Source organism: Hyla sarda, chromosome 2, assembly GCF_029499605.1.
Source record: "Hyla sarda isolate aHylSar1 chromosome 2, aHylSar1.hap1, whole genome shotgun sequence".
Lineage (NCBI taxonomy): Eukaryota > Metazoa > Chordata > Amphibia > Anura > Hylidae > Hyla > Hyla sarda.
The window spans coordinates 314752558-314778521 of record NC_079190.1 but is presented as its reverse complement, the minus strand read 5'-3'; the positions used below and the strand labels follow the sequence as shown (position 1 = coordinate 314778521).

General features: G+C 46.5%; 1 protein-coding gene across 1 annotated transcript in view; it reads right to left on the bottom strand.

The window, feature by feature from the left end:
- The window catches only part of CEPT1 (choline/ethanolamine phosphotransferase 1), a 151364-nt gene that overhangs the window by 25800 nt on the left and 99600 nt on the right, over nt 1-25964 (bottom strand). The window contains exon 6 of the mRNA XM_056557723.1: nt 11004-11135. Within this exon, the coding sequence (XP_056413698.1) occupies nt 11004-11135 (132 nt within the window). The remainder of the gene's footprint in view (nt 1-11003; nt 11136-25964) is intronic.

The following is a 25964-nucleotide window of genomic DNA, read 5'->3' as shown; positions in this document are numbered from 1 at the left end:
GCTGCCCGCTTCTCTCCCCCTGCCTTCCCTGGGTTCTAGAGCCCTGCTGCCGGCCCTTCTCACCCCCTGGCTATCGGCGCCGCTGCCCGTTCTGTCCCCCTGACTATCGGTACCGGCGCCCCACTGCCGGCGCCAATAGCCAGGGGGAGAGAAGGGGCAGCGGCACCCATTGCCGGCGCCGCTGCCCCGTTGCCTCCCCCCATCCCCGGTGGCAAAATTACCTGAGTCGGGTCCGCACTGCTGCAGGCCTCCGGCGTGCGTCCCCTTTGTCGTTGCTATGCGCTGCACGGCGCGGCGCATGACGTCAATGCGCCGCGCAGTGCATAGCAACGACGCAGGGGACGCACGCCGGAGGCCTGCAGCAGCGCGGACCCGACTCAGGTAATTATGCCACCGGGGATGGGGGGAGGCAATGGGGCAGCGGCGCCGGCAATGGGTGCCGCTGCCCTGTCTCTCCCCCTGGCTGTCGGCGCCGCTTAGTACCGATAGTCAGGGGGACTGAACGGGCAGCAGCGCCGATAGCCAGGGGCAGAGAAGGGCCGGCAGCAGGGCTCTAGACCCCAGGGAAGGCAGGGGGAGAGAAGCGGGCAGCGATGGCCTCTCTCCCCCTGCCTTTCCTGGGGATGTATCGGGGTATACACGCACACACACGCACCCTCATTTTACCATGGATATTTGGGTAAAAAACTTTTTTTACCCAAATATCCTTGGTAAAATGAGGGTGCGTGTTATAGGCCGGTGCGTGGTATACCCCGATAAATACGGTAATTTACAAATCTGTTTAACTTTCTGGCATCAGTTGATTTAAAAAAAATAAATAAATAAAAAAATAAATAAAAAAGTTTTCCACAGGAGTACCCCTTTAACCCCTTAAGGACCAGGCCATTTTACACCTTAAGGACCAGAGCGTTTTTTGCAAACCTGACCACTGTCACTTTAACCCCTTAAGGACCAGGCCATTTTACACCTTAGGACCGGAGCGTTTTTTGAACATCTGACCACTGTCACTTTAAACATTAATAACTCTGGAATGCTTTTACCTATCATTCTGATTCCGAGATTGTTTTTTCGTGACATATTCTACTTTATGTTATTGGTAAAATTTTGTCGATACTTGCATCGTTTCATAGTGAAAAATTTCAAAATTTGCTGAAAAAATTGAAAATTTTGCATTCTTCGAACTTTGAAGCTCTCTGCTTGTAAGGAAAATGGATATTCCAAATAAAAAAATTTTTTATTCACAAATACAATATGTCTACTTTATGTTTGCATCATAAAATTAATGAGTTTTTACTTTTGGAAGACACCAGAGGGCTTCAAAGTTCAGCAGCAATTTTCCAATTTTTCACAAAATTTTCAAACTCACTATTTTTCAGGGACCAGTTCAGGTTTGAAGTGGATTTGAAGGGTCTTCATATTAGAAATACCCCACAAATGACCCCATTATAAAAACTGCACCCCCCAAAGTATTCAAAATGACATTCAGACAGCATTTTAACCCTTTAGGTGTTTCACAGGAATAGCAGCAAAGTGAAGGAGAAAATTCACCATCTTCATTTTTTACACTCGCATGTTCTTGTAGACCCAATTTTTGAATTTTTACAAGGGGTAAAAAGAGAAAATTTATACTTATATTTGTAGCCCAATTTCTCTCGAGTAAGCACATACCTCATATGTCTATGTAAAGTGTTCGGCGGGCGCAGTAGAGGGCTCAGAAGCGAAGGAGCGACAAGGGAATTTTGGAGAGTACGTTTTTCTGAAATGGTTTTTGGGGGGCATGTTGCATTTAGGAAGCCCCTATGGTACCAGAACAGCAAAAAATCCCCACATGGCATACCATTTTGGAAACTAGACCCCTTGGGAAACGTAACAAGGGGTAAAGTGAACCTTAATACCGCACAGGTGTTTCACGACTTTTGCATATGTAAAAAAAAAAAAAATTTTTTTCACTAATATGTGTGTTTCCCCCCAAATTTCACATTTTTGCAAGGGTTAAAAGCAGAAAATACCCCCCAAAATTTGTAACCCCATCTCTTCTGAGTATGGAGATACCCCATACGTGGACCTGAAGTGCACTACGGGCAAACTACAATGCTCACAAGAGAAGGAGTCATATTTGGCTTTTGGAGAGCAAATTTTGGTCGGGGGGCATGTCGCATTTAGGAAGCCCCTATGGTGCCACAACAGCAAAAAACCCTCACGTGGCATACCATTTTGGAAACTAGACCCCTTGAGGAACGTAACAAGGAATAAAGTGAGCCTTAATACCGAAATGGGGTCACATGTGGGGTTTTTTTTTTTTTTGCGTTTGTCAAAACCGCTGTAACAATCAGCCACCCCTGTGCAAATCACCTCAAATGTACATGGTGCACTCTCCCTTCTGGGCCTTGTTGTGCGCCCCCAGAGAAGTTTGCGCCCACATATGGGGTATCTCCGTAGTCGGGAGAAGTTGCATTACAAATTTTGGGGGGCGTTTTTCCCTTTTACCTCTTGTCAAAATGAAAAGTAAAGGGCAACACCAGCGTGTTAGTGTAAAAAATTTATTTTTTTACAATAACACGCTGTTGTAGACCCCAACTTCACCTTTTCATAAGGGGTTAAAGGAGAAAAATCCCCCCAAAATTTGTTAGGCAATTTCTCCCGAGTACGGCAATACCCCATATGTGACCCTAAACTGTTGCCTTGAAATACGACAGGGCTCCAAAGTGAGAGAGCGCCATGCGCATTTGAGGCCTGAATTAGGGATTGCATAGGGGTGGACATAGGGGTATTCTACGCCAGTGATTCCCAAACAGGGTGCCTCCAGCTGTTGCAAAACTCCCAGCATGCCTGGACAGTCAACGGCTGTCCAGCAATACTGGGAGTTTTTGTTTTGCAACAGCTGGAGGCTCCATTTTGGAAACAGTGGCGTACCGGACGTTTTTCATTTTTATTGGGAGGGGGGGGGGGGCTGTGTAGGGGTATGTGTATATGTAGTGTTTTTTACTTTTATTTTATTTTGTGTTAGTGTAGTGTAGTGTTTTTAGGGTACAGTCACATGGGCGGGGGATTACAGCGAGTTCCCGCTGCGAGTTTGAGCTGCCGCGCAAAATTAGCTGCATCGCAAACTTGCAGCCTGATACTCACTGTAAGCCCCCTGCCCATGTGAATGTACCCTGTACATTCACAAGGGGGGGACCTCCAGCTGTAAAGGGCAACACCAGCGTGTTAGTGTAAAAAATTTATTTTTTTACAATAACACGCTGTTGTAGACCCCAACTTCACCTTTTCATAAGGGGTTAAAGGAGAAAAATCCCCCCAAAATTTGTTAGGCAATTTCTCCCGAGTACGGCAATACCCCATATGTGACCCTAAACTGTTGCCTTGAAATACGACAGGGCTCCAAAGTGAGAGAGCGCCATGCGCATTTGAGGCCTGAATTAGGGATTGCATAGGGGTGGACATAGGGGTATTCTACGCCAGTGATTCCCAAACAGGGTGCCTCCAGCTGTTGCAAAACTCCCAGCATGCCTGGACAGTCAACGGCTGTCCAGCAATACTGGGAGTTTTTGTTTTGCAACAGCTGGAGGCTCCATTTTGGAAACAGTGGCGTACCGGACGTTTTTCATTTTTATTGGGAGGGGGGGGGGGGGCTGTGTAGGGGTATGTGTATATGTAGTGTTTTTTACTTTTATTTTATTTTGTGTTAGTGTAGTGTAGTGTTTTTAGGGTACAGTCACATGGGCGGGGGATTACAGCGAGTTCCCGCTGCGAGTTTGAGCTGCCGCGCAAAATTAGCTGCATCGCAAACTTGCAGCCTGATACTCACTGTAAGCCCCCTGCCCATGTGAATGTACCCTGTACATTCACAAGGGGGGGACCTCCAGCTGTTACAAAACTACAACTCCCAGCATGCACAGTTTATCAGTGCATGCTGGTAGTTATAGTTTTGCAACAGCTGGAGGCACACGGTTGGGAAACACTGAGTTAGGAAACAGACAATGTTTCCCAACCAGTGTGCCTCCAGTTGTTGCAAAACCACAACTCCCAAACATTCTCAGGAATGCTGGGAGTAGTAGTTCGGCAACATCTTTAGAGCCAGATGTTGCCGAACTACAACTCCCAGCATGCTGGGAGTTGTTGTTTTGCAACATCTGGAGGACTACAGTTTGCAGACCACTAATACAGTGGTTCCCAATCTGTGCCCTTCCAGATGTTGCAAAACTAGAACTCCCAGTATGCCAAAACTGTCCAGGCATGCTGGGAGTTGTAGTTCTGCAACATCTGAAGGGCCAGATGTTACAGAACTACAACTCCCAGCATGCCTGGACAGTAAGGGCATGCTGAGGATGTGTAGTTTTGCAACATCTGGAAGGGCACAGTGGTCTCCAAACTGTGGACCTCCAGATGTTGCAAAACTGCAACTCCCAGCATGCCCAGACGCCAAGGGCTGTCTGGGCATGCTGGGAGTTGTAGTATACACGGTCCCATTACAGCAATGCATGTCGCTTTACGGCGACGTGCATTGCTGTAAAGGGCCCGACCGCGGCTGAAGATCTACTCACCTGTCGCCGCCGCCGCCATCTTCCTCGCCGGGATCCGGGTCTTCAGGGACGAGGTAAGTACCGGGGCCGGTCCCCTGCACTCCCCCGTCCCCCGCCTCGTCCTCCGGTCTTCCTCCCGTCCTCTCCGGACTTTCAGGGGCCGGGCAGGACGGGAGGAAGTAACCGCCCCCCCTCCTGCGATTGGTCGGTTAACTAACCGACGGATCGCAGGGGATCGGAGGAGGTGGCAGGTTTGCCACCTCGCTCCGATACTTCAGCATGGTCCTGGCTGTCTGTGACAGCCGGGATCATGCGAAATTACCGGGTGGTCGGGTCCCAGAGACCCGATCAGCCTGGTATCGCCGCAGATCGCAAGGGCGATTTCCCTTGCGATTTGCGGCGATCGCCGACATGGGGGGCCTACATGGCCCCCCTCGGCGTTTGCCCTGGATGCCTGCTGAAGGATTTCAGCAGGCATCCAGTTCCGATCTCTGCCCGGCGAGCGGCAGAGACTGGAAATACAACAGGACGTTCTCTAACGTCCTTGGGCATTAAAGCCCAGGTAGTGGGGACGTTAGAGAACGTCCTATGTCCTTAAGAGGTTAAACATTAATAACTCTGGAATGCTTTTAGTTATCATTCTGAATCCCAGATTGTTTTTTCGTGACAATCTACTTAGTGGTAAAATTTTATGGTAACTTGCATCCTTTCTTGGTGAAAAATCCCCAAATTTGATGAAAAAAATGAAAATTTTGCATTTTTCTAACTTTGAAGCTCTCTGCTTGTAAGGAAAATGGATATTCAAAATAAATTTCTACTTTATGTTTGCATCATAAAATTTATGAGTTTTTACTTTTGGAAGACACCAGAGGGCTTCAAAGTTCAGCAGCAATTTTGAAATTTTTCACAACATTTTCAAACTCACTATTTTTCAGGGACCAGTTCAGTTTTGAAGTGGATATGAAGGGTCTTCATCTTAGAAATACCCCACAAATGACCCCATTATAAAAACTGCACCCCCCAAAGTGTTTTAACCCTTTAGATGTTTCACAGGAATAGCAGCAAAGTGAAGGAGAAAATTCGAAATCTTCATTTTTTACACTCGCATGTTCTTGTAGACCCATTTTTTGCATTTTTGCAAGGGGTAAAAGGAGAAAATTTTTACTTGTATTTGAAACCCAATCCTTGTATTCTCTTGAGTAAGGTCATACCTCATATGTCTATTTTAATTGTTCAGCGGGCACAGTAGAGGGCTCAGAAAGGAAGGAGCGACAAATGGTTTTTGGGGGGGCATGTCACCTTTAGGAAGCCCCTATGGTGCCAGGACAACAACAAAAAAAAAAAAAAAAAAACACATGGCATACCATTTTGGAAACTAGACCCCTCGTGGAACGTAACAAGGGGTAAAGTGAACCTTAATACCCTACAGGTGATTCACGACTTTTGCATATGTAAAAAAAAAAAATTTTTTTTTTTTTTACCTAAAATGCTTGGTTTCCCAAAAATTTAACATTTTTAAAAAGGGTAAGAGCAGAAAATATGCCCCAAAATTTGTAACACAATTTCTCCCGAGTACGGCGATACCCCATATGTGACCCTAAACTGTTGCCTTGAAATACGACAGGGCTCCAAAGTGAGAGCGCCATGCACATTTGAGGCCTAAATTAGGGACTTGCATAGGGGTGGACATAGGGGTATTCTACGCCAGTGATTCACAAACAGGGTGCCTCCAGTTGTTGTAAAACTCCCCAGCATGCCTGGACAGTCAGTGGCTATCTGGTAATACTGGGAGGAGTAGTTTTGCAACAGCTGGAGGCTCCGTTTTGGAAACAGTGGCGTACCAGACGTTTTTCATTTTTATTGGGGAGGGGGGCTGTGTAGGGGTATGTGTATATGTAGTGTTTTTTACTTTTTATTTTATTGTGTGTTAGTATAGTGTAGTGTTTTTAAGGTACAGTCGCACGGGCGGGGGTTCACAGTAGTTTCTCGCTGGCAGTTTGAGCTGCGGCAGAAAATTTGCCGCAGCTCAAACTTGCAGCCGGATACTTACTGTAAACCTCCGCCCATGTGACTGTACCCTGTACATTCACATTGGGAGGGAGAAACATCCAGCTGTAGCAAAACTACAACTCCCAGCATGTACGGTCTATCAGTGCATGCTGGGAGTTGTAGCTTTGCAACAGCTGGGGGCACACTGGTTGAGAAACACCGAGTTTGGTAACAAACTCAGTGTTTTGCAACCAGTGTGCCTTCAGCTGTTGCAAAAGCTACAACCCCCAGCATGTACGGACAGCGGAAGGGCATGCTGGGTCTTGTAGTTTTGCAACAGCTGGAGGCATACTACTTTAGCTGGGGATGCTGGGGATTGTAGTTATGCAACAGCTGGAGACACACTGGTTTGCTACTTAACTCAGTGTTTTACAACCAGTGTGCCTTCAGCTGTTGCAAAACTACAACTCTCAGCAGTCATCGACAGCCAACGGGCATGCTGGGAGTTGTAGTTATGCAACCAACAGATGCACCACTACAACTCCCAGCATGCACTTTAGCTGTTTGTGCAAGCTGGGAGTTGTAGTTATACAACAGCTGAAGGTACACTTTTCCATAGAAAAAATGTGCCTCCAGCTGTTGCAAAACTATAAGTCCCAGCATGCCCATAAGGGAATGCTGGGAGTTGTGGTGGTCTGCCTCCTGCTGTTGCATAACTACAGCTCCCAGCATGCCCTTTTTGCATGCTGGGAGCTGTTGCTAAGCAACAGCAGGAGGCTGTCACTCACCTCCTACTGCTGCTCCGGGACACAGGTCAGTCCCTCGCCGCCGCTGCTCCTGGGGCCCCGATCCCAACATGGACGCCGGGGATCGGGGTCCCCAGCTCCCGGGGTCTTCTTCCTGCACCCGCTCACGTCCTCCGGAAGAGGGGCGGAGCGGGTTGCGGGAGTGACACCCGCAGCAGGTGCCCTTATTGTCCTTAAAGGGGTACTCCGCCCCTGGCATGTTATCCCCTATCCAAAGGATAGGGGTAAGATGTTAGATCGCCGCGGTCCCCGGGGGATCGCCACTGCGGCACCCCGTCATCATTACTGCACAGAGCGAGTTCGCTCTGTGCGTAATGACGGGCGATACAGGGGCCGGAGCAGCGTGACGTCATGGCTCCGCCCCTCATGACATCACGGCCCGTCCCCTTAATGCAAGTCTATGGCAGGGTGCGTGACGACTGCCACGCCCCCTCCCATAGACTTGTATTGACAGGGGCGGGCCGTGACGTCATGAGGGGCGGAACCGTGACGTAACGATGCTCCGGCCCCTGTATTGCCCGTCATTACGTGCAGAGCGATCTCGCTCTGCGCAGTAATGATAGTGGGGTACTGCAGCAGCGATCCCCGGGGTCCCCAGCAGCGGGACCCCGGCGATCTGACATCTTATCCCCTATCCTTTGGATAGGGGATAAGATGTCTAGAGGCGGAGTACCCCTTTAAGGGGTTAAGGACCCGGGGTTTTTCCATTTTCGCATTTTCATTTTTTTTTCCTCCTTACTTTAAAATATGACAATAGCATTAGAGTTGTTTAGTTTGTATGCGCTCAGGTCCTGCCAAAATAAAAAAATAACCCATGTTGGTCTGATGTGCTTAGTCCCCAGTCAGATCCTGCAGCAACTGCCTTCTCAGCCACTGGCTGGAGTGGGTCACTGCTGCAGACAACGACTGGCTGAGCAGTCCGTTCCTGATGTCATCTAAAGCAGGCAAAAGTACAAAGGAACAGGGGACAAGAGCAAACAGAACTGCAGCACCAGAGGACCAGTACAGTTGAGTATGATGGCAGCATCTAAGGAGATTAAAAAAATAACCAAAAAACAAAAACAAAAAGGAGAACCCCTCTGATCTGCATCTAGATACAGCAGATCAGGAAAAATATGTCTGTTTTATCACAGTGTTGCTCTTCCGGAGCCACGCAGCACCTGCTGCAAGTAGCTTTGACCCAATAAAAGCAAAGAAGAGTGAATTTTACTCACTGATCCTTAGATTTCCCCAACAGCAACAAGATTGCCTCCATTTGATTGGAAAGGAAAAACAGAGGTTAAAAGGCCCTCCCTTTCTTCTCCTTCCCAGTGTATTTCTAAAGAACATTGTGTAGGAAAGAGTGTACACTACAACAAAACAACCCATCACCAAAAGGAAGCAGAGAAAAAGGGTGGGATGTATGGGTGCTGTTGTGGAGACTTCCCAGCATTATAATTCACTGTTTCTTCACTTGTCTCCATGACAGCACCTTGAGAAAATACCAAAGAATAATTTAGGGAGGGACCACGGCACATAGGACTTTCCGTCCAAATGCTATATCTACACTTGCCATAATGTCAAGTGTATAGTGCTTGGAAAAGGGCAGCTTTACAAATCTGTTCAACAGAGGCAGACCCACTTTCTGCACATGAAGAGGAAAATGCTCTGGTAGAATGTGCCCTTTGCCTGAAGGGGGGAGAAATATACCCACTGGCGTCGTATGATTTCAACATAGCTAACCATATCCATCTGGCACTGACCTTTTGAGGCCTTATTATCCCTGTTAGGCCCTGCAAATTGTAAAAACAGAATTCTATACTTCCTTCAAGGACTGGTGACTTCTATATATTAAAGAACAAAGTTGAATAATGATATCCTGAGACCTATGGATGGAAGCTGAAACTATTGGAATACAATTGGGGTCTAGTTTAAACACCTCTAGTACCCTAAAATAAGGATGCTTGATAGAGAGCACTCAAAATGTGCACTCATAAGTGCCACCAGTACCGTATACAAGTTCCATGGGGGACAAGTATTCCCGATTCTGGGTCTTAACCTCCCTGTGGCCTTAATGAATCTGGAAATCCAACTGTTGTCTCATAACTTGACCTGATAAAGATCACCTTATGCTGAGACTTGTACCCTTAGAGTGCTAAGTGTAAGACCCAAATCAAATCCATCCTGAAGAAAGTCAAGCATTTTAGAGATGTCATGACAAGCAAGAGAAAAAAAAGACGACCCACACCACAAAGCATTTTTCCTCTACACTTTAGTGTACATCTTTGATGCAGAAGCCTTCTGACTTGCCAGTTGAGTTTGGATAAATCTGTCTGAGAACCCTCTCCTCTGTAAACATGACCTTTTCAGTTTCCAGGCAGAAAGACTGAGGCTCTGAATCTGACTGTAAAAGAGAGATCCCTGGGAAAGGAGGACCTGGAGACCCGGAAATCCAATTGGATTGCCCAGGCTCATGGATTGTGGAAGAGAGAACCAACCTCTCGAGAAAAAATGGGGCAATCAGAATACAAGTGCAATGTTGTTGTCTTAACAATACTGTTAACCCTGGGGATTAACAGTATTGCAGGAAAGGCATAAACCCCGATTGAACATTCAATTTTAAGCCAGGGAATATACAGTGTTTTAGGCAATCCTTTGAATTTAGGTAAAACATTTTTTTTTCATTGTAACAGACAGTGTCTGGATCCTCCTTGGTGAAAGGATAAATGCTACAACTGTGGTGTTGTCCGACTAGATAAGAATGTGTCTGTTTCTTAACTGCTCTAAATGTTGAAGAACAATCCAAATTGCTAAAAGTTCCCTCTTTGGGTAGTCCCCTGGACTACCTGGTCTAAGAATTCATAGTAGCTTTGAATGGAATTAGGCCCACTTTACTGAAGGTATACAGGCTGCCAGAGGGCCAAGCACTGATATTGCAGGCATTATGGACCAGGATTTCTGAGATCAAAACCTTGCCACTAAGCCTTAAACCCCTAATCTCTTCTCTGGGCAGGAAGGACTATTGTACCTCTGGGTCCAAAAGGATGCTTAATTTCTTCCTGCTCTTGGATCCAGCCCAGATCCTTAGGAGTATATCATTTTCTCGACACGAGTCTGTAACTGAAGAACTGAATCATTGTTACCAATATGTTGTTTCTGCAGCACCCCACACTGGAAAAAGCACCTACCCAGATATAACCTTGCTGCTACCACTGTGCATAAGCTGCCTGTATGCTGCAAGTGGGACCGCCACTGAACTGGTGCATGACCCCAGAGGGAAGAAAGTTCCAACAAGGTGGGAGAAGATGGTTTATTCTGTGGGCACAAAAAAGCTCACCCACCTCTCAGATTAACTGCCCAGATCGGGACAGGAAAAATAGTAGGGAGGAGAAGAAAGGGAGGGCCTTTAAAGTCAGTTTTTCTTTTAAAGTCAGGTGGAGGCTATCTATGTAGGATGGATTTTTGATCATAGCCACTTGTGGGCAGTAACAGGACCCCATTCACTTCTATTAGTTGCAATGCAATATGATTCAGAGAGAGAAACACAGCTATATTTGGTCGCACAACCCATGTTGCAGCCAAAGTCATCGTGTAACCCCAGTCTTAGGCAAATGTGTACAAACTCCATTAGAATATGGATATGTTGTAATCTTGGGATAAACTCTTCAATGCTGACCCACCAAAACATTTCATAATATGTACTTACAGCTATTGTTGATCCATTTTTTCCCACTCCACCTGTAAAGATGACTCGGAAGTAATTGAGAGAGGAAAATATGGTGCCTGCAACTGTGCAGAAGGCAGGAGCTAGTTTTACTTGCACATTCAGTACAGGGATCTTCAATACAAAAAACAAAAAGTCAGAATAAACACAGGTCTGCTCATAATGTTCAGTATCTAAACTTTTTATTTGCAGGACCATTTCGATAACTAGCATGGTTCCTCTTCAGAAGATGCATGGAGCAGGAAACATGAAAGCAGGCTGTTGCACATAGCAAATTGTATTCAGTCCATGCACTGCACATAAAACCAACAGGTTAACCTACAGTCTGCTGATAGCATTGCATAGTTTTAGAGCTGAACATTTCAAAAGAAAGCTCCTAAATTTAAAGTGCACCTAAACATTCACATAACTTTTGACATTCTGTTATGTCCCTTTGTTTTTGCTCATCCATGCTGTTTAAGGAAACAGCGGAATTTTATGAGACTCAGTACTACCTGTGCTCTGCTTTCCGGGGATTTCTGATTCACTATGTTTAGGTTTTCTGTATACAAAAGCATAGTGTGGTCCGAAAATTTTTGTATAAAAACAGACAATTTTTTTTTTATAAATGCATTTGATTGCATATCTGTACATCCAGTTCATGTACACTTCTTGTGTAACTGCCAATAGCAATCATAGCAATAGACACCATACTGGGCAGCATAAGAATTATATAACTACAATATCTAGACATTTTTTTTTTCAATTAAAAAAAGTTATATTTTTCATGATCCAACAGATAATTTATAAAATCCAGGATTCTGGCTCCATTATAATCTATTGCATTCTTGCAGTGAGTTAGAGAAAATGCCAGTGCTTCACCCAGATATACAGCCATGGCCGTAAATGTTAGCACCCCTGAAATTTTTCAAATTTTTTTTGTATTTCTGAAAAGGATTGCAGTAACACATGGTTTTGCTATGCACATGTTTATTCCCTTTGTGTGTATTGGAACTAAACCAAAAAAAGGAAGGAAAAAAAGCAAATTGGACATAATGTCACACAAAACTCCAAAAATGGTCTGGACAAAATTATTTGCTCCCTTTCAAAATTGTGGAAGAATAAGATTGTTTAAAGCATGTGATGCTCCTTTAAACTCACCTGGGGCAAATAACAGGTGTGGGCAATATAAAAATCACACATGAAAGCAGATAAAAAGGAGAGAAGTTCACTTAGTCATTGAATTGTGTGCCTGTGTGTGCCACACTAAGCATGGACAACAGAAAGAGAAGAGAACTATCTGAGAATCAAAATTGTGGAAAAATATCAACAATCTCAAGGTTACAAGTCCATCTCCAAAGATCTAGATTTGCCTTTGTCCACAGTGCGCAACATTATGAAGAAGTTTGCAACCCATGGCACCCATGAAAGGTGTCAACGCAGGACAGTCCAGATGGTGGATAAGCAGCTCCAAACAAGTTCCAAAGATATACAAGCTGTTCTGCAGGCTGGTCAGCACAAACTATCCATCGACCTTTAAATGAAATGAAAGGCTATGGCAGAAGAGACCCAGGACTATGACACAGACATAAAAAAAATGAACTTTAATAAGCCAAAATCCTTCTGGGAAAACATCTTGTGGACAGATGAGACCAAGATAGAGCTTTTTGGTAAAGCACATCATTCTACTGTTTACAGAAAATGGAATGAGGCCTACAAAGAAAAGAACACAGTACCTAAAGTGAAATATGGTGGAGGCTCAATGAAATTTTGGGATTGCTTTGCTGCCTCTGGCACTGGGTGCCTTGAATGCGTGCAAGGCATCATGAAATCTGAGGATTACCAACGGATTTTGGGTCGAACTGTACAGCCCAGTGTCAGAAATATGGGTTTGCGTCTGAGATCTTGGGTCTTTCACCAGGACAATGACCCCAAACATACGTCAAAAAGCATCCAGAAATAGATGGCAACAAAGTGCTGAAGAGTTCTGAAGTGGCCAGCACTGAGTTCAGATCTAAATCCCATTGAACACCTGTGGAGAGATCTAAAAATTGCTGTTGGGAAAAGGCGCCCTTCCAATAAGAGACCTGGAGCAGTTTGCAAAGGAAGAGTGATCCAACATTCCAACTGAGAGGTGTAAGAAGCTTATTGATGGTTATAGGAAGCGACTGATTTCAGTTATTTTTTCCAAAGGATGTGCAACCAAATATTAAGTTACGGGTTCCAATAATTTTGTACAGACCATTTTTGGAGATTGGTGTGACATTATGTCCAATTTGCTTTTTTTCCCTCCCTCTTTTGGCTTAGTGCCAATACACACAAAGGGATTAAACAAGTGTATAGCAAAACGTATTACTGCAATCCTTTTCTGTGACAAATACTTCCTTTTCTTGAAACATTTCAGAGGTGCCAACATTTACGGCCATGACTGTATTTAAAGATTGCTGTAGGGATCCGCATGACATGTCAAAAGTTTTTAGAAAGGACGGTAAAACTTTAGAGGGGGGCAGAAAATATCCTACCTGTTTTGCTCCCTGGTGTTTACATTTGCCCTGTCTTGTAACTAGACCTTCTAAGGCGGGAGGAGGCGAATGCAAGTAATCATGCAATGAGAGCAATATTTTGCAAGCTATTGGTCGTCGCCTGCGTGATTTCGTCTGCTGGTAATGATTGTGACACTCGCCAGAGAGAAGATCTTTTCTGCTCCCTTGACAACCCCTTTCATATCCAATTGTGGGAAGCAATAAGGACACTTTTTGTGATGTAATTTTGACTGATAATGCCCAATGGGTATGCATTGCAAAATTGAAACAATGTATTACGAAAAGCATTTGTAAGATATAAAGAACAAAGCCCAATGTCACCATCAAAATGGAAAATAAGCAATCATTTGACCAAAAAAAAAATTGAAGTTAATATACTGAAATATTTACAATACTTTATTAAAATTATACATGTTACCACTAACCAAACATATTGTACACATCTTTTTTAAAATGTTTAATTCATTGTTAAATTTTTACCAGTTAACGCATACCTGTTTTAGGCAGCCTTTCAGAATAAGCTGTAGTGTGTTTACGTGAGGAATAACCCTATTTTCGGCCATTATATAACTTGTATATTCCATTTTTCATCAGATGTCTTCAGTTTCCCCTGAGCTGGAAGGTGGAGCCCAGCCTCTATAATACCTTCACTGAACACAGAGATGAAAATTCTGTACTTCTGTGTCTCTTTAAAAACCATAAGCAGCTGGAAGACACTATAGAGCAGTTCTGATCGATCTAAGCTGTGAATCCAGCTCTGGGGGTTAAATAAAACACTTGTGTTCAGGGCTTCACACTCGTGCTCGTGATTACGGCAATACATACGTACCTGTATGGAAAAAATTACACTAAACCTAACTGTCAGATATGTGCCCAATGACCATGATGGAGGGCACGCCTTTTGTGGGCATACCCTGTAATGGATAAATTGAAAAAGTAAATCTGGTAGGGATAAAAGGGTTTATAATCATGGACCAATACCACAAAGCCCCCTAACCCGAACCTCAATCTTTGGCCTCTGAATTGAGACCGAAAACAAGGAACTTGTGAACTAGCTAGCCAAGTAGTCGATGCCTGGTACCGAAGAGCTAAGGTAGACTTTCTCAGTCTGTAATAAACGAGTCGGTATTGAACAAGTTCAAACTGACATGCAAGCTGGAAGCTTCTTTAACATACATACTTGTGACATTGGGGTAAGAGGGATACCCATAGATCCAGCCCCTGCTGTTAGGTGGCAAAAATAAACTGAAAGTGACACACCACATGCTACCTGACAGACCTCGGTGATGATAATTTTGTGGCGTCAAATCTTCTGTAAATCAAAACTACCCTCGAATAAGCAACTTGCCTGACTAAACCATACCTTCAAATGACAAGCTACCCACTCAAATGATCTTAGGAATGACGTCCTGCTGTGATTTACCGATCCCTTCATCGTCATCGTGTCTTTTTGTGACCAACGTACCCATCGGCATGACAGTTCTGTACGTGAACCATTGTGCCTGTGGACTAACAGATCTTGCGTACCATCATGCCTATGGATGTGCCCGGTCCCAGTAACCATCGTGGCTGTGGACGTGCGCTTTTTTTATTGCAACCACCTGTGTGTCATTAAATTATGGAATGACGGCCAAAGTGTAATCTAAGCTATAGATGTTATGAACCTAACAAGAGTATGCATTTAGATTTAATGTCAGTAATTGGTCCTGTATGCCGGGCTGATGTGGCTAAAGTGTTATGTATGACTGCCCAGTATGAAAGAACAAGAATATATCAATGCTCCCAATATGGCAGTATGAATCCTATAAATGTATTCCCGGTATCAATGTTGTGTGATTTATGTAACGTAAGCACAGTGGGCCTATGACCAGTATGGATGATATGACCATGTGTACCCTGTAACGTAATGGGCGCATGTGCCGACAAAGGCAGTGCCGCAAGTTATATCTAGCAAGTATACCGTATAAGAATACGGCAACTATCGTATGAGATGATTGTATGTACAGAATACTACAATAAGTGCATGCATGGTGTAGAACTATAAGCGTGTGTTCCATGAGATGCTGCAAATATGTGTACCGTATGAATGAAAATGTGCCCAGCAAGGATGACTAATTCTGTGTGGCAAATACTGTGGCATATGCACAGCACAAATGCCACGGATGCATGTACAGCACAAACTCTGCGGGCACGTGAACCTTTGAATGCCACAAACACGAACGCCACGAGTGACCATGCACCATAATGCTACGAATGAATGCACAACGAGAGCATATGACAAGTGTGAATACCACAAGTGTATAACCAGTATTAAGGCTTATGGGCAAGAGAACCCTAATCAATGCCATGAGCAGTATGAAACAATGTGAGCACCATTAGTGTGTTAACAATATGAATATCAGGAGCCACAGAACAGTATCAACGCCATGAGCATAAGAAACACCAACGATGGCATGAGCATAGAAAACAGTATCAATGCGGAGAGCGTGTGAACCAGCATCAATTCCAAGGGCGTATGAACAGCATCAATGCCATAAATGTATGAAACAATATTGATGCCATACACGTATGAAACCGTATCGAGCTGTAAGGCAAGAAACAGCATCACAGCCGGAGTGTATGAACAGCATCGATGCTGTGCGTGTATGGAACAGTATGAATCCCATGAGTGTAATAAACAGTATAAAGTCATGAGCGTATGAACAGTATAAATGCCAATATGAATGTCGTGAGCGTATGAACAATACGAACGCCATGAGTGTATGAGCAGTATCAACATGTGAGCGTATGACCGTATGAAAATCGTGAGCGTATAAATACAGCAGTGTCATGAAACGTGTTAACAGTATAAATGCCACAAGTGACGATGTAGCTAATCATGAGTGAAGAACAGTATGAAATACCATGAGCGTATGAACTGCCTGAATACCTTGAGAATATTAAACAGTATGAACACCATGACACAGTGTGGATGCCAAGAACGTAACACGGTATACAAAACAGGGATAGATCGATTATCGGTTTGGCCGATATTCACGATTTTTGATATCGGCAATTACCTTGCCGATAATCCGATAATGTCCCGCCCCACCACGACCGCCCCCCACCGCACGCCGCCCCCCCCATTGCCTCCCCTATCCCCGGTTCTATAATTACCTGTTCCCGGGGTCTGGGGCCCGTGCTACTCCTGGCTCCTGCCGCATCCTGCGTTACGCTGTGCGCTGCGCAGTGACCTCCTCAACGTGACGTCATCGTCAGTGTGCACAGTGACAGCTCAGGACGGGAGCCAGAAGTAACGTGGACCCCGGGAACAGGTAATTATAAAACCGGGGATAGGGAAGGCAATGGGGCAGCAGCGGTGGGGGCGGTGTGTGGTGCAGGGGTGGGGGGGATGCTATGGCTGGAGGGGGCAGTGGCGGTGGGTTCGGTGTGTGGTGCGGGGGTAGGGTGGCCAAAGTCGCTGCAGTTCATTGATTTAAAGCGCCCACTTTAAATCAATGATCTGCAGCGGCTTCTTGGGGTGTGGAGAAATAGCTAATTATTAGGGGGACAGATAGGGCAATCTGTCACAAAGACCGGGATCGCCGAAGTGTGTTGTCTGCCTGGTGCACGAGTTCGGCACATCGCGGATCAGGTTGACAGGTTGCTGGGCGGGGCTGGAGAGGACCCAGCAGTCATGGTACATATTGGCACCAATGACAAAGTAAGAGGTAGGTGGAGTGTCCTTAAAAATGATTTCAGGGACTTAGGCCGCAAGCTTAAGGCAAGGACCTCCAAGGTAGTATTTTCTGAAATACTACCAGTACCATGAGCCGCACCAGAGAGGCAGCGGGAGATCAGGGAGGTAAACAAGTGGCTCAGAAGCTGGTGTAGGAAGGAAGGGTTTGGGTTCATGGAGAACTGGGCTGACTTCGCTGGCGGTTACCGGCTCTACCGTAGGGACGGGCTGCACCTCAATGGGGAGGGTGCAGCTTTGCTTGGGGAGAAGATGGCTAGAAGGGTGGAGGAGTGTTTAAACTAGGGACTTGGGGGGAGGGAACCTACAGCAAAGAGGGGGAAGATAGTGTAGATAGAGAGGTGGGAATTATAAATGTACCTGGGGGTGGAGCGGAGGGAGGGGTTAGAATAGTTAATAGGAATAGGCTTCATAGGAAAATAAAACTTACACCCTTGAATCATATTAACCCCAATAACATAAAGGATGGAAATGTAAAGTGTATGTTCACAAATGGCAGAAGCCTAGCAAATAAAATTGGGGAGCTTGAGGCCTTGATACTTGAGGAACATATTGATATAGTTGGGGTCACTGAGACATGGCTGGACTCCTCGCATGACTGGGCTGTCAATCTGCAGGGGTTTACATTGTTTCGCAAGGATAGAATGAACAGTAAAGGTGGTGGAGTCTGTCTGTATGTAAGAAGCGGTATGAAAGTCAGTGTGAACGATGCCATAGTGTGTGATGATTCTGAGGAGGTGGAATCACGGTGGGTAGATTTACAAAAGGAGGGAAATACTGAAAAAATATTTGGTGTAATCTACAGACCCCCTAATATCACTGAAGAGATAGAAGTTCGGCTTCATAAACAAATAGAGAGTGCCGCCAGGGCAGGTACAGTGGTAATAATGGGAGATTTTAACTATCCAGATATAGATTGGGGTTGGCTAAAACTACAAAGGGGCGACAATTCCTAAATTTATTGCAGGATAATTTTATGGGCCAATTTGTGGAGGACCCAACAAGAAGTGATGCCTTGTTGGATCTGATCATTTCCAACAACGCAGAGCTGGTTGGTAATGTAACTGTGCGGGAAAACCTTGGTAATAGCGATCACAATATAGTTACTTTTGACTTAAAATGTAGAAAACAAAGACAGGCGGGGAAGGCAAAAACATATAACTTTAAAAAGGCAAACTTCCCTGGGCTGAGGGCTGCACTACAGGACATAGACTGGGGGGAGGTGTTCTCAAATACTGATACAGAAGGTAAATGGGACATCTTTAAATCAACTCTAAATAACTATACAGCTAAATATATACCAAAGGGGAACAAATATAAACGATTAAAACTAAATCCTACATGGCTGACAAATGATGTTAAAAGAGCAATAAACAACAACAAAAAATCCTTCAAAAAATTCAAATCTGATGGGTCAGCTATAACATTTAAACAGTACAAAGAGCTTAATAAAATCTGTAAAAATGTAATAAAAACAGCAAAAATTCTAAATGAGAGACAGGTGGCCAAAGAAAGCAAAACTAATCCTAAATATTTTTTTAGATATATAAATGCAAAAAAACCAAGGACAGAGCATGTAGGACCTCTTAATAATGATAATGGGGAGGTTGTCACAGGCGATCAAGAGAAAGCGGAGCTACTGAATGGGTTCTTTAGTTCTGTATACACTATGGAAAAAGGAGCTGACATTGGCCAGGTCAGTGCTGGTAACATATCATATAATGTACTGAACTGGCTTAATGTAGAGATGGTACAAGGTAAGTTAAGTAATATAAATGTAAGCAAATCTCCAGGGCCAGATGGATTGCACCCAAGAGTTCTTAGAGAGGTAAGTTCAGTAATATCTGTACCCCTGTTCATGATATTTAGAGATTCTCTGGTGTCTGGTATTGTGCCAAGGGACTGGCGCAAGGCGAATGTGGTGCCTATCTTCAAAAAGGGCTCTAGGTCTTCCCCAGGAATCTATAGACCGGTAAGTTTAACGTGCATTGTGGGTAAATTGTTTGAAGGACTTATAATACAATTATCCCCTATGTATTCCTGTATGTAATCCCTTATAAGTGATAGCCAGCATGGGTTTACTAAGGATAGAAGTTGTCAAACCAATCTAATTTGCTTTTATGAAGAGGTGAGTAGAAGCCTTGACAGAGGAATGGCTGTGGATATAGTGTTTCTGGATTTTGCCAAAGCGTTTGATACTGTCCCTCATAGATGTCTGACAGGTAAGTTAAGGTCTTTGGGTTTGGAAATTTTAGTTTGTAACTGGATTGAACACTGGCTCATGGATCGTACCCAGAGAGTGGTTGTTACGCCTAGCGCTCCGGGTCCCCGCTCCTCCCCGGAGCGCTCACGGCGTCTTTCTCCCTGCAGCTCCCCGGTCAGTCCCGCTGACCGGGAGCGCTGCTCTGTCATGGCCGTTGGGGATGCGATTCGCACAGCGGGACGCGCCCGCTCGCGAATCGCATCCCAGGTCACTTACCCGTTCCCGTCCCCTGCTGTCATGTGCTGGCGCGCGCGGCTCCGCTCTCTAGGGCGCGCGCGCGCCAGCTTCCTGAGACTTAAAGGGCCAGTGCACCAATGATTGGTGCCTGGCCCAATTAGCTTAATTGGCTTCCACCTGGTCCCTGACTATATCTATCCTCCTTCCATGCACTTCCTTGCCGGATCTTGTTGCCCTTGTGCCTAGTGAAAGCGTTTTGTGTGTTTAAAGCCTGTGTACCAGAACTTCTGCTATCTCCCCTGACTACGAACCTTGCCGCCTGCCCCCGACCTTCTGCTACGTCCGACTTTGCTTCTGCCTACTCCCTTGTACCTCGCCTATCTTCAGCAGCCAGAGAGGTGAGCCGTTGCTAGTGGATACGACCTGGTCACTACCGCCGCAGCAAGACCATCCCGCTTTGCGGCGGGCTCTGGTGAAAACCAGTAGTGTCTTAGAACCGGTCCACTAGCACGGTCCTCGCTATCCCTCTCTGGCACAGAGGATCCACCTCCTGCCAGCCGGCATCGTGACAGTAGATCCGGCCATGGATCCCGCTGAGGTGCCGCTGCCAAGTCTCGCTGATCTTCCCACGGTGGTCGCTCAGCAATCGCAGCAGATTGCCCAACAAGGACAGCAGCTGTCGCAGTTGACCGCCATGTTACAGCAACTTCTGCCTCTGCTACAGCAGCAACCATCTCCTCCGCCAGCTCCTGCACCTCCTCCGCAGCGAGTGGCCGCTCCTAACCTCCGCTTGTCCCTGCCGGACAAATTTGATGGGGACTCTAAACTCTGCCGTGGATTTTTGTCTCAGTGTTCCCTGCATATGGAGATGTTGTCGGACTTGTTTCCTTCAGAACGGTCTAAGGTGGCGTTCGTAGTAAGCCTTCTTTCAGGAAAGGCCTTGTCTTGGGCCACACCGCTCTGGGACCGCAATGATCCTGCCACAGCCACTGTCCTGGCCTTCTTCGCTGAACTCCGGAGTGTCTTCGAGGAGCCAGCCCGAGCTTCTTCTGCCGAGACTGCCCTGTTGAACCTGGTCCAGGGTAATTCTTCCGTTGGCGAGTACGCCATACAATTCCGTACTTTTGCTTCTGAACTATCCTGGAATAATGAGGCTCTCTGCGCGACCTTTAAAAAAGGCCTATCCAGTCGCATCAAGGATGTGCTGGCCGCACGAGAGATTCCTGCCAACCTCCAAGAACTCATCCATTTGGCTACCCGCATTGACATGCGTTTTTCTGAACGACACCAAGAGCTCCGCCAGGAAAAAGACTTAGATCTCTGGGCACCTCTCCCACAGCATCCTTTGCAGTCTTCGCCTGGGCCTCCCGCCGAGGAGGCCATGCAAGTGGATCGGTCTCGCCTGACCCAGGAAGAGAGGAATCGCCGTAGAGAAGAAAATCTCTGTCTGTACTGTGCCAGTACTGAACATTTTTTGGTGGATTGCCCAATCCGTCCTCCACGTCTGGGAAACGCACGCTCGCACCCAGCTCTCGTGGGTGTGGCGTCTCTTGATGCTAAGTCGGCTTCTCCACGTCTCACGGTGCCTGTTCGGATTTCTGCTTCAGCCAGCTCTTCCCTCTCAGCCGTGGCCTGCCTGGACTCTGGAGCTTCTGGGAATTTTATTCGGGAGTCCTTAGTGAATAAATTCCGCATTCCGGTGACCCGTCTTGTCAAGCCACTCCACGTTTCCGCGGTCAACGGAGCCAAGTTGGATTGCACCGTGCGTTTCCGCACGGAGCCCCTCCTAATGTGCATCGGACCTCATTACGAGGAAATTGTATTTTTGGTCCTTCCTAATTGCACTTCTGAAGTTCTCCTTGGACTACCCTGGCTTCAACACCATTCCCCAACCCTGGATTGGTTCACTGGGGAGATCAAGAGTTGGGGCCCCTCTTGTTCCAAGGACTGCCTTCAACCGGTTCCCAGTACTCCCTGCCGTGACCCTGTGGTTCCTCCTGTATCCGGTCCCCCTAAGGTCATTAAGGACTCTGCCTGCCACAGGAAATGCCTCTCCCCCCCTCCCAGTCCCATCAGGCAAGCCCCTGTGTCCCCGCATGGCCCTCGTCCTGGTGTCACACTGCCCCGTGCCAGGTCTCGCCCTCTGCCCTCTCTCCCCATTCCTACTCCTGCTGTTCTGCCTGCCGTTGAGGAATCCCTCCATCCTTTCCCGGTGTCCTCATCCCAGGGGAGGCAGTTACCGGATAAAGAGAAGGGGAGACCTAAGGGGGGGGGGGTACTGTTACGCCTAGCGCTCCGGGTCCCCGCTCCTCCCCGGAGCGCTCACGGCGTCTTTCTCCCTGCAGCTCCCCGGTCAGTCCCGCTGACCGGGAGCGCTGCTCTGTCATGGCCGTTGGGGATGCGATTCGCACAGCGGGACGCGCCCGCTCGCGAATCGCATCCCAGGTCACTTACCCGTTCCCGTCCCCTGCTGTCATGTGCTGGCGCGCGCGGCTCCGCTCTCTAGGGCGCGCGCGCGCCAGCTCCCTGAGACTTAAAGGGCCAGTGCACCAATGATTGGTGCCTGGCCCAATTAGCTTAATTGGCTTCCACCTGGTCCCTGACTATATCTATCCTCCTTCCATGCACTTCCTTGCCGGATCTTGTTGCCCTTGTGCCTAGTGAAAGCGTTTTGTGTGTTTAAAGCCTGTGTACCAGAACTTCTGCTATCTCCCCTGACTACGAACCTTGCCGCCTGCCCCCGACCTTCTGCTACGTCCGACTTTGCTTCTGCCTACTCCCTTGTACCTCGCCTATCTTCAGCAGCCAGAGAGGTGAGCCGTTGCTAGTGGATACGACCTGGTCACTACCGCCGCAGCAAGACCATCCCGCTTTGCGGCGGGCTCTGGTGAAAACCAGTAGTGTCTTAGAACCGGTCCACTAGCACGGTCCTCGCTATCCCTCTCTGGCACAGAGGATCCACCTCCTGCCAGCCGGCATCGTGACAGTGGTGGTCAATGATTCGTACTCTGATTGGTCCCCGGTTATTAGTGGTGTACCCCAAGGTTCAGTACTGGGCCCGCTGTTGTTTAATTTATTTATCAATGATATAGAGGATGGCATTAACAGCTCTGTTTCTATCTTTGCAGATGACACCAAGCTTTGTAGCACGGTACAGTCTATAGAGGATGTGCATAAGTTACAAGATGACTTGGATAGACTAAGTGTCTGGGCATCCACTTGGCAAATGAGGTTCAATGTGGATAAATGTAAAGTTATGCATCTGGGTACTAATAACCTGCATGCATCGTATGTCTTAGGGGGGGATTAAACTGTCAGAGTCACTGGTAGAGAAGGATCTGGGTGTACTTGTAGATCACAGACTACAGAATAGCATGCAATGTCAGGCTGCTGCTTCCAAAGCCGGCAGGATATTGTCATGTATCAAAAGAGGCATGGACTCGAGGGACAGGGACATAATACTCCCCCTTTATAAAGCATTGGTACGGCCTCACCTGGAATATGCTGTTCAGTTTTGGTCGCCTGTACATAAAAGGGACACTGTGGAGCTGGAAAGGGTGCAGAGACGCGTGACTAAACTAATATGGGGCATGGAACATCTTAGCTATGAGGAGCGATTAAAGGAGTTACAATTGTTTAGTCTTGAGAAGAGACGTTTAAGGGGGGATATGATAAACGTATATAAGTATATTAATGGCCCATACAAAAAATATGGAGAAAAACTGTTTCAGGTTAAACCCCCCCAAAGGACGAGGGGGCACTCCCTCCGTCTGGAGAAGAAAAAGTTTAGTCTCAAGGGGCGACACGCCTTCTTTACCATGAGAACTGTGAACTTATGGACCAGTCTACCTCAGGAACTGGTCACAGCAGGAAAAATTAACAGCTTTAAAACCGGATTAGATACATTCCTGGAACAAAATAACATTAATGCTTATGAAGAAATATAAAATCCCATCCCTTCCCCAATATCGCGCCACACCCCTACCCCTTAATTGCCTGGTTGAACTTGATGGACATATGTCTTTTTTCGACCGTACTAACTATGTAACTATGTAACAGTATGCCATGAGCATATGAAAATAAAATGACATGAGCGTAAAATTGCCATGAGCATAAGCGGACCATGAATGAAAAAACAGTGAAGATGCCCTAAGATGTGTAAACAGTGAAAGAGTTATGTGCGTATAAACAAAAACCCTGAGCGTAAGAAAGTATGAATGTCATGATCCTATAAACAATAAATATTGCGAGCATATGAAACCGTGTAAATGCCATAAGCGTATAAATATTATGAAAAGTCATGAGCGTATGGGCAGTATGAATGCAGTGATAGTATGAACAGCAAAATACTATGAGCTAATGACCAATAATGCTATGAGCTAAAACAGTAAAATGGTGATGGAACAGCAAAACATGGACGTGGACGTAATGAAGTGATTTTGACGTAGCTGCCCTGGATGAAAGTGTAGCAGATGCTATAACCTGATTACAAGTACTATGACCGTATGTACTGCATATAACTAAAGTGACCGTAAGCAGCACTATACACACACATGCATAGTGGATGAAACACTATGACTATATGAACTGTGAGCAGAACCAACTAGGGATCGACCGATCTTGATTTTTTAGGGCCCATAACGATACCGATAATCTGTGAACTTTCAGGCCGATAGCCGATAACATACCGATATTCCAGTATAAGTTATCGGCTATTTCTCCCCCACCGCCCCTGCAGAAGCCGCTGCAGATCAAGGATTTAAAGTGGGCGCTTTAAATCAATGAACTGCCGCGGCTTCTGCGGGGCCAGAGACTGCTGCCGCCACCCGCTTCTCTCCGCCTTCCTGTCCTGGGGTCCTTTTGAGTCCAACCACCACCACCACCGCTGCCCCCCCCTTGCCTATGCTCTGGCCAGAGACCGCCAAAGCCCGCTTCTCTCCCCCTGCCAGTCCTGAGTCCAACCACTGCTGCTGCCCCATTGCCTCCCCCATGCCCGGTTTTATAATTACCTGTTCCCGGGTCCACGCTACTTCTGGCTCCGGCGGCATCCTGAGGTGTTACTGTGCGCACTGAGGGTGACATTGTGTTAAGGACGTCACTCGTCATTGCGCAGCGCACAGCAATAGCGCAGGACACCGCAGGAGCCGTAAGTAGCGCGGACCCCGGGAACAGGTAATTATAAAACCGGGGATGGGGGAGGCAATAGCGCAGTGGCGGCGGTCTCTGGCCGGGGCATTATCAGCAAGGTAATTGCCGATGCCGATAATGTCCAAAATCGGGAAATATCGCTCGATAATATCAGTCAAACCGATAATCGGTTGATCCCTAGTACCAACCGTGACATTGTGACTAAATGTTGTGACCAAGTGCCTTGTATGTGAACACATGCAACCGTGTGTACTGTATGTTCCATAGCTATGGCCCTGCATGAATCAGAAACCGTATGCACTGTATGAAAATCATGCCTGTACATTGTACTGTGTGTACTGCGACAGCGTGCTGTATATAACCTATGACACCAACGCAATGCATTCACAGAGATGATATGCATTGTAATCAAACCGTGACCACGACCGGGATGCAGACAAAACCACGGAAACACGTGATAACTTGCCTTTTTTGTGTGTGTGTATGTAGTGCTACATGTACATGGTGTGCGCACAGAGTAATGAGGTATACATGGAAATTTGTTAGTACCAGTACACGCACGCAGTGCATGTATCCCTAGTGACTGAATGCTTGATACCTTTTAGAAAAAACTTGTGCATGAACGTTGTGTGAACGGACCGTGAAAGATAGGGTGACACCCTGTAAAGCCCTGATGACCCAGCAGTCCGCAAATACTTACAATTAAATACAGTACCACAACAAGCTGTATGGCCAGAATGTGCATCTGCTGGGGGAACTAAATCCCAGCCAATCAGTGCTCCGCTCCAGCCCCCGATAGCGGCTGACTGACAGCTATACAGGTGCTGAGCACACCATGGAATCATCTAACCTCCTGGTGACTGCGTCAGCCCACTGCCACAAAGACTAGCTGTGAATTGCAGGAGGACTGTGCCATCAATCCACCAAGCAGTCCCCTGGCTGGGAGGCGCTGCGCAAGCTCCTCTGACTCCCGGTACCAGGGGCTGCTTCTATCCAGCATCTGCGGCAGCCCCGGCACTGTAGGTGAGCCACAATCTTACCCCGTGGGAGCCGGGCGACCCGTCAGGCTATGGGTAATGCCAGGGATCACTCCAGAT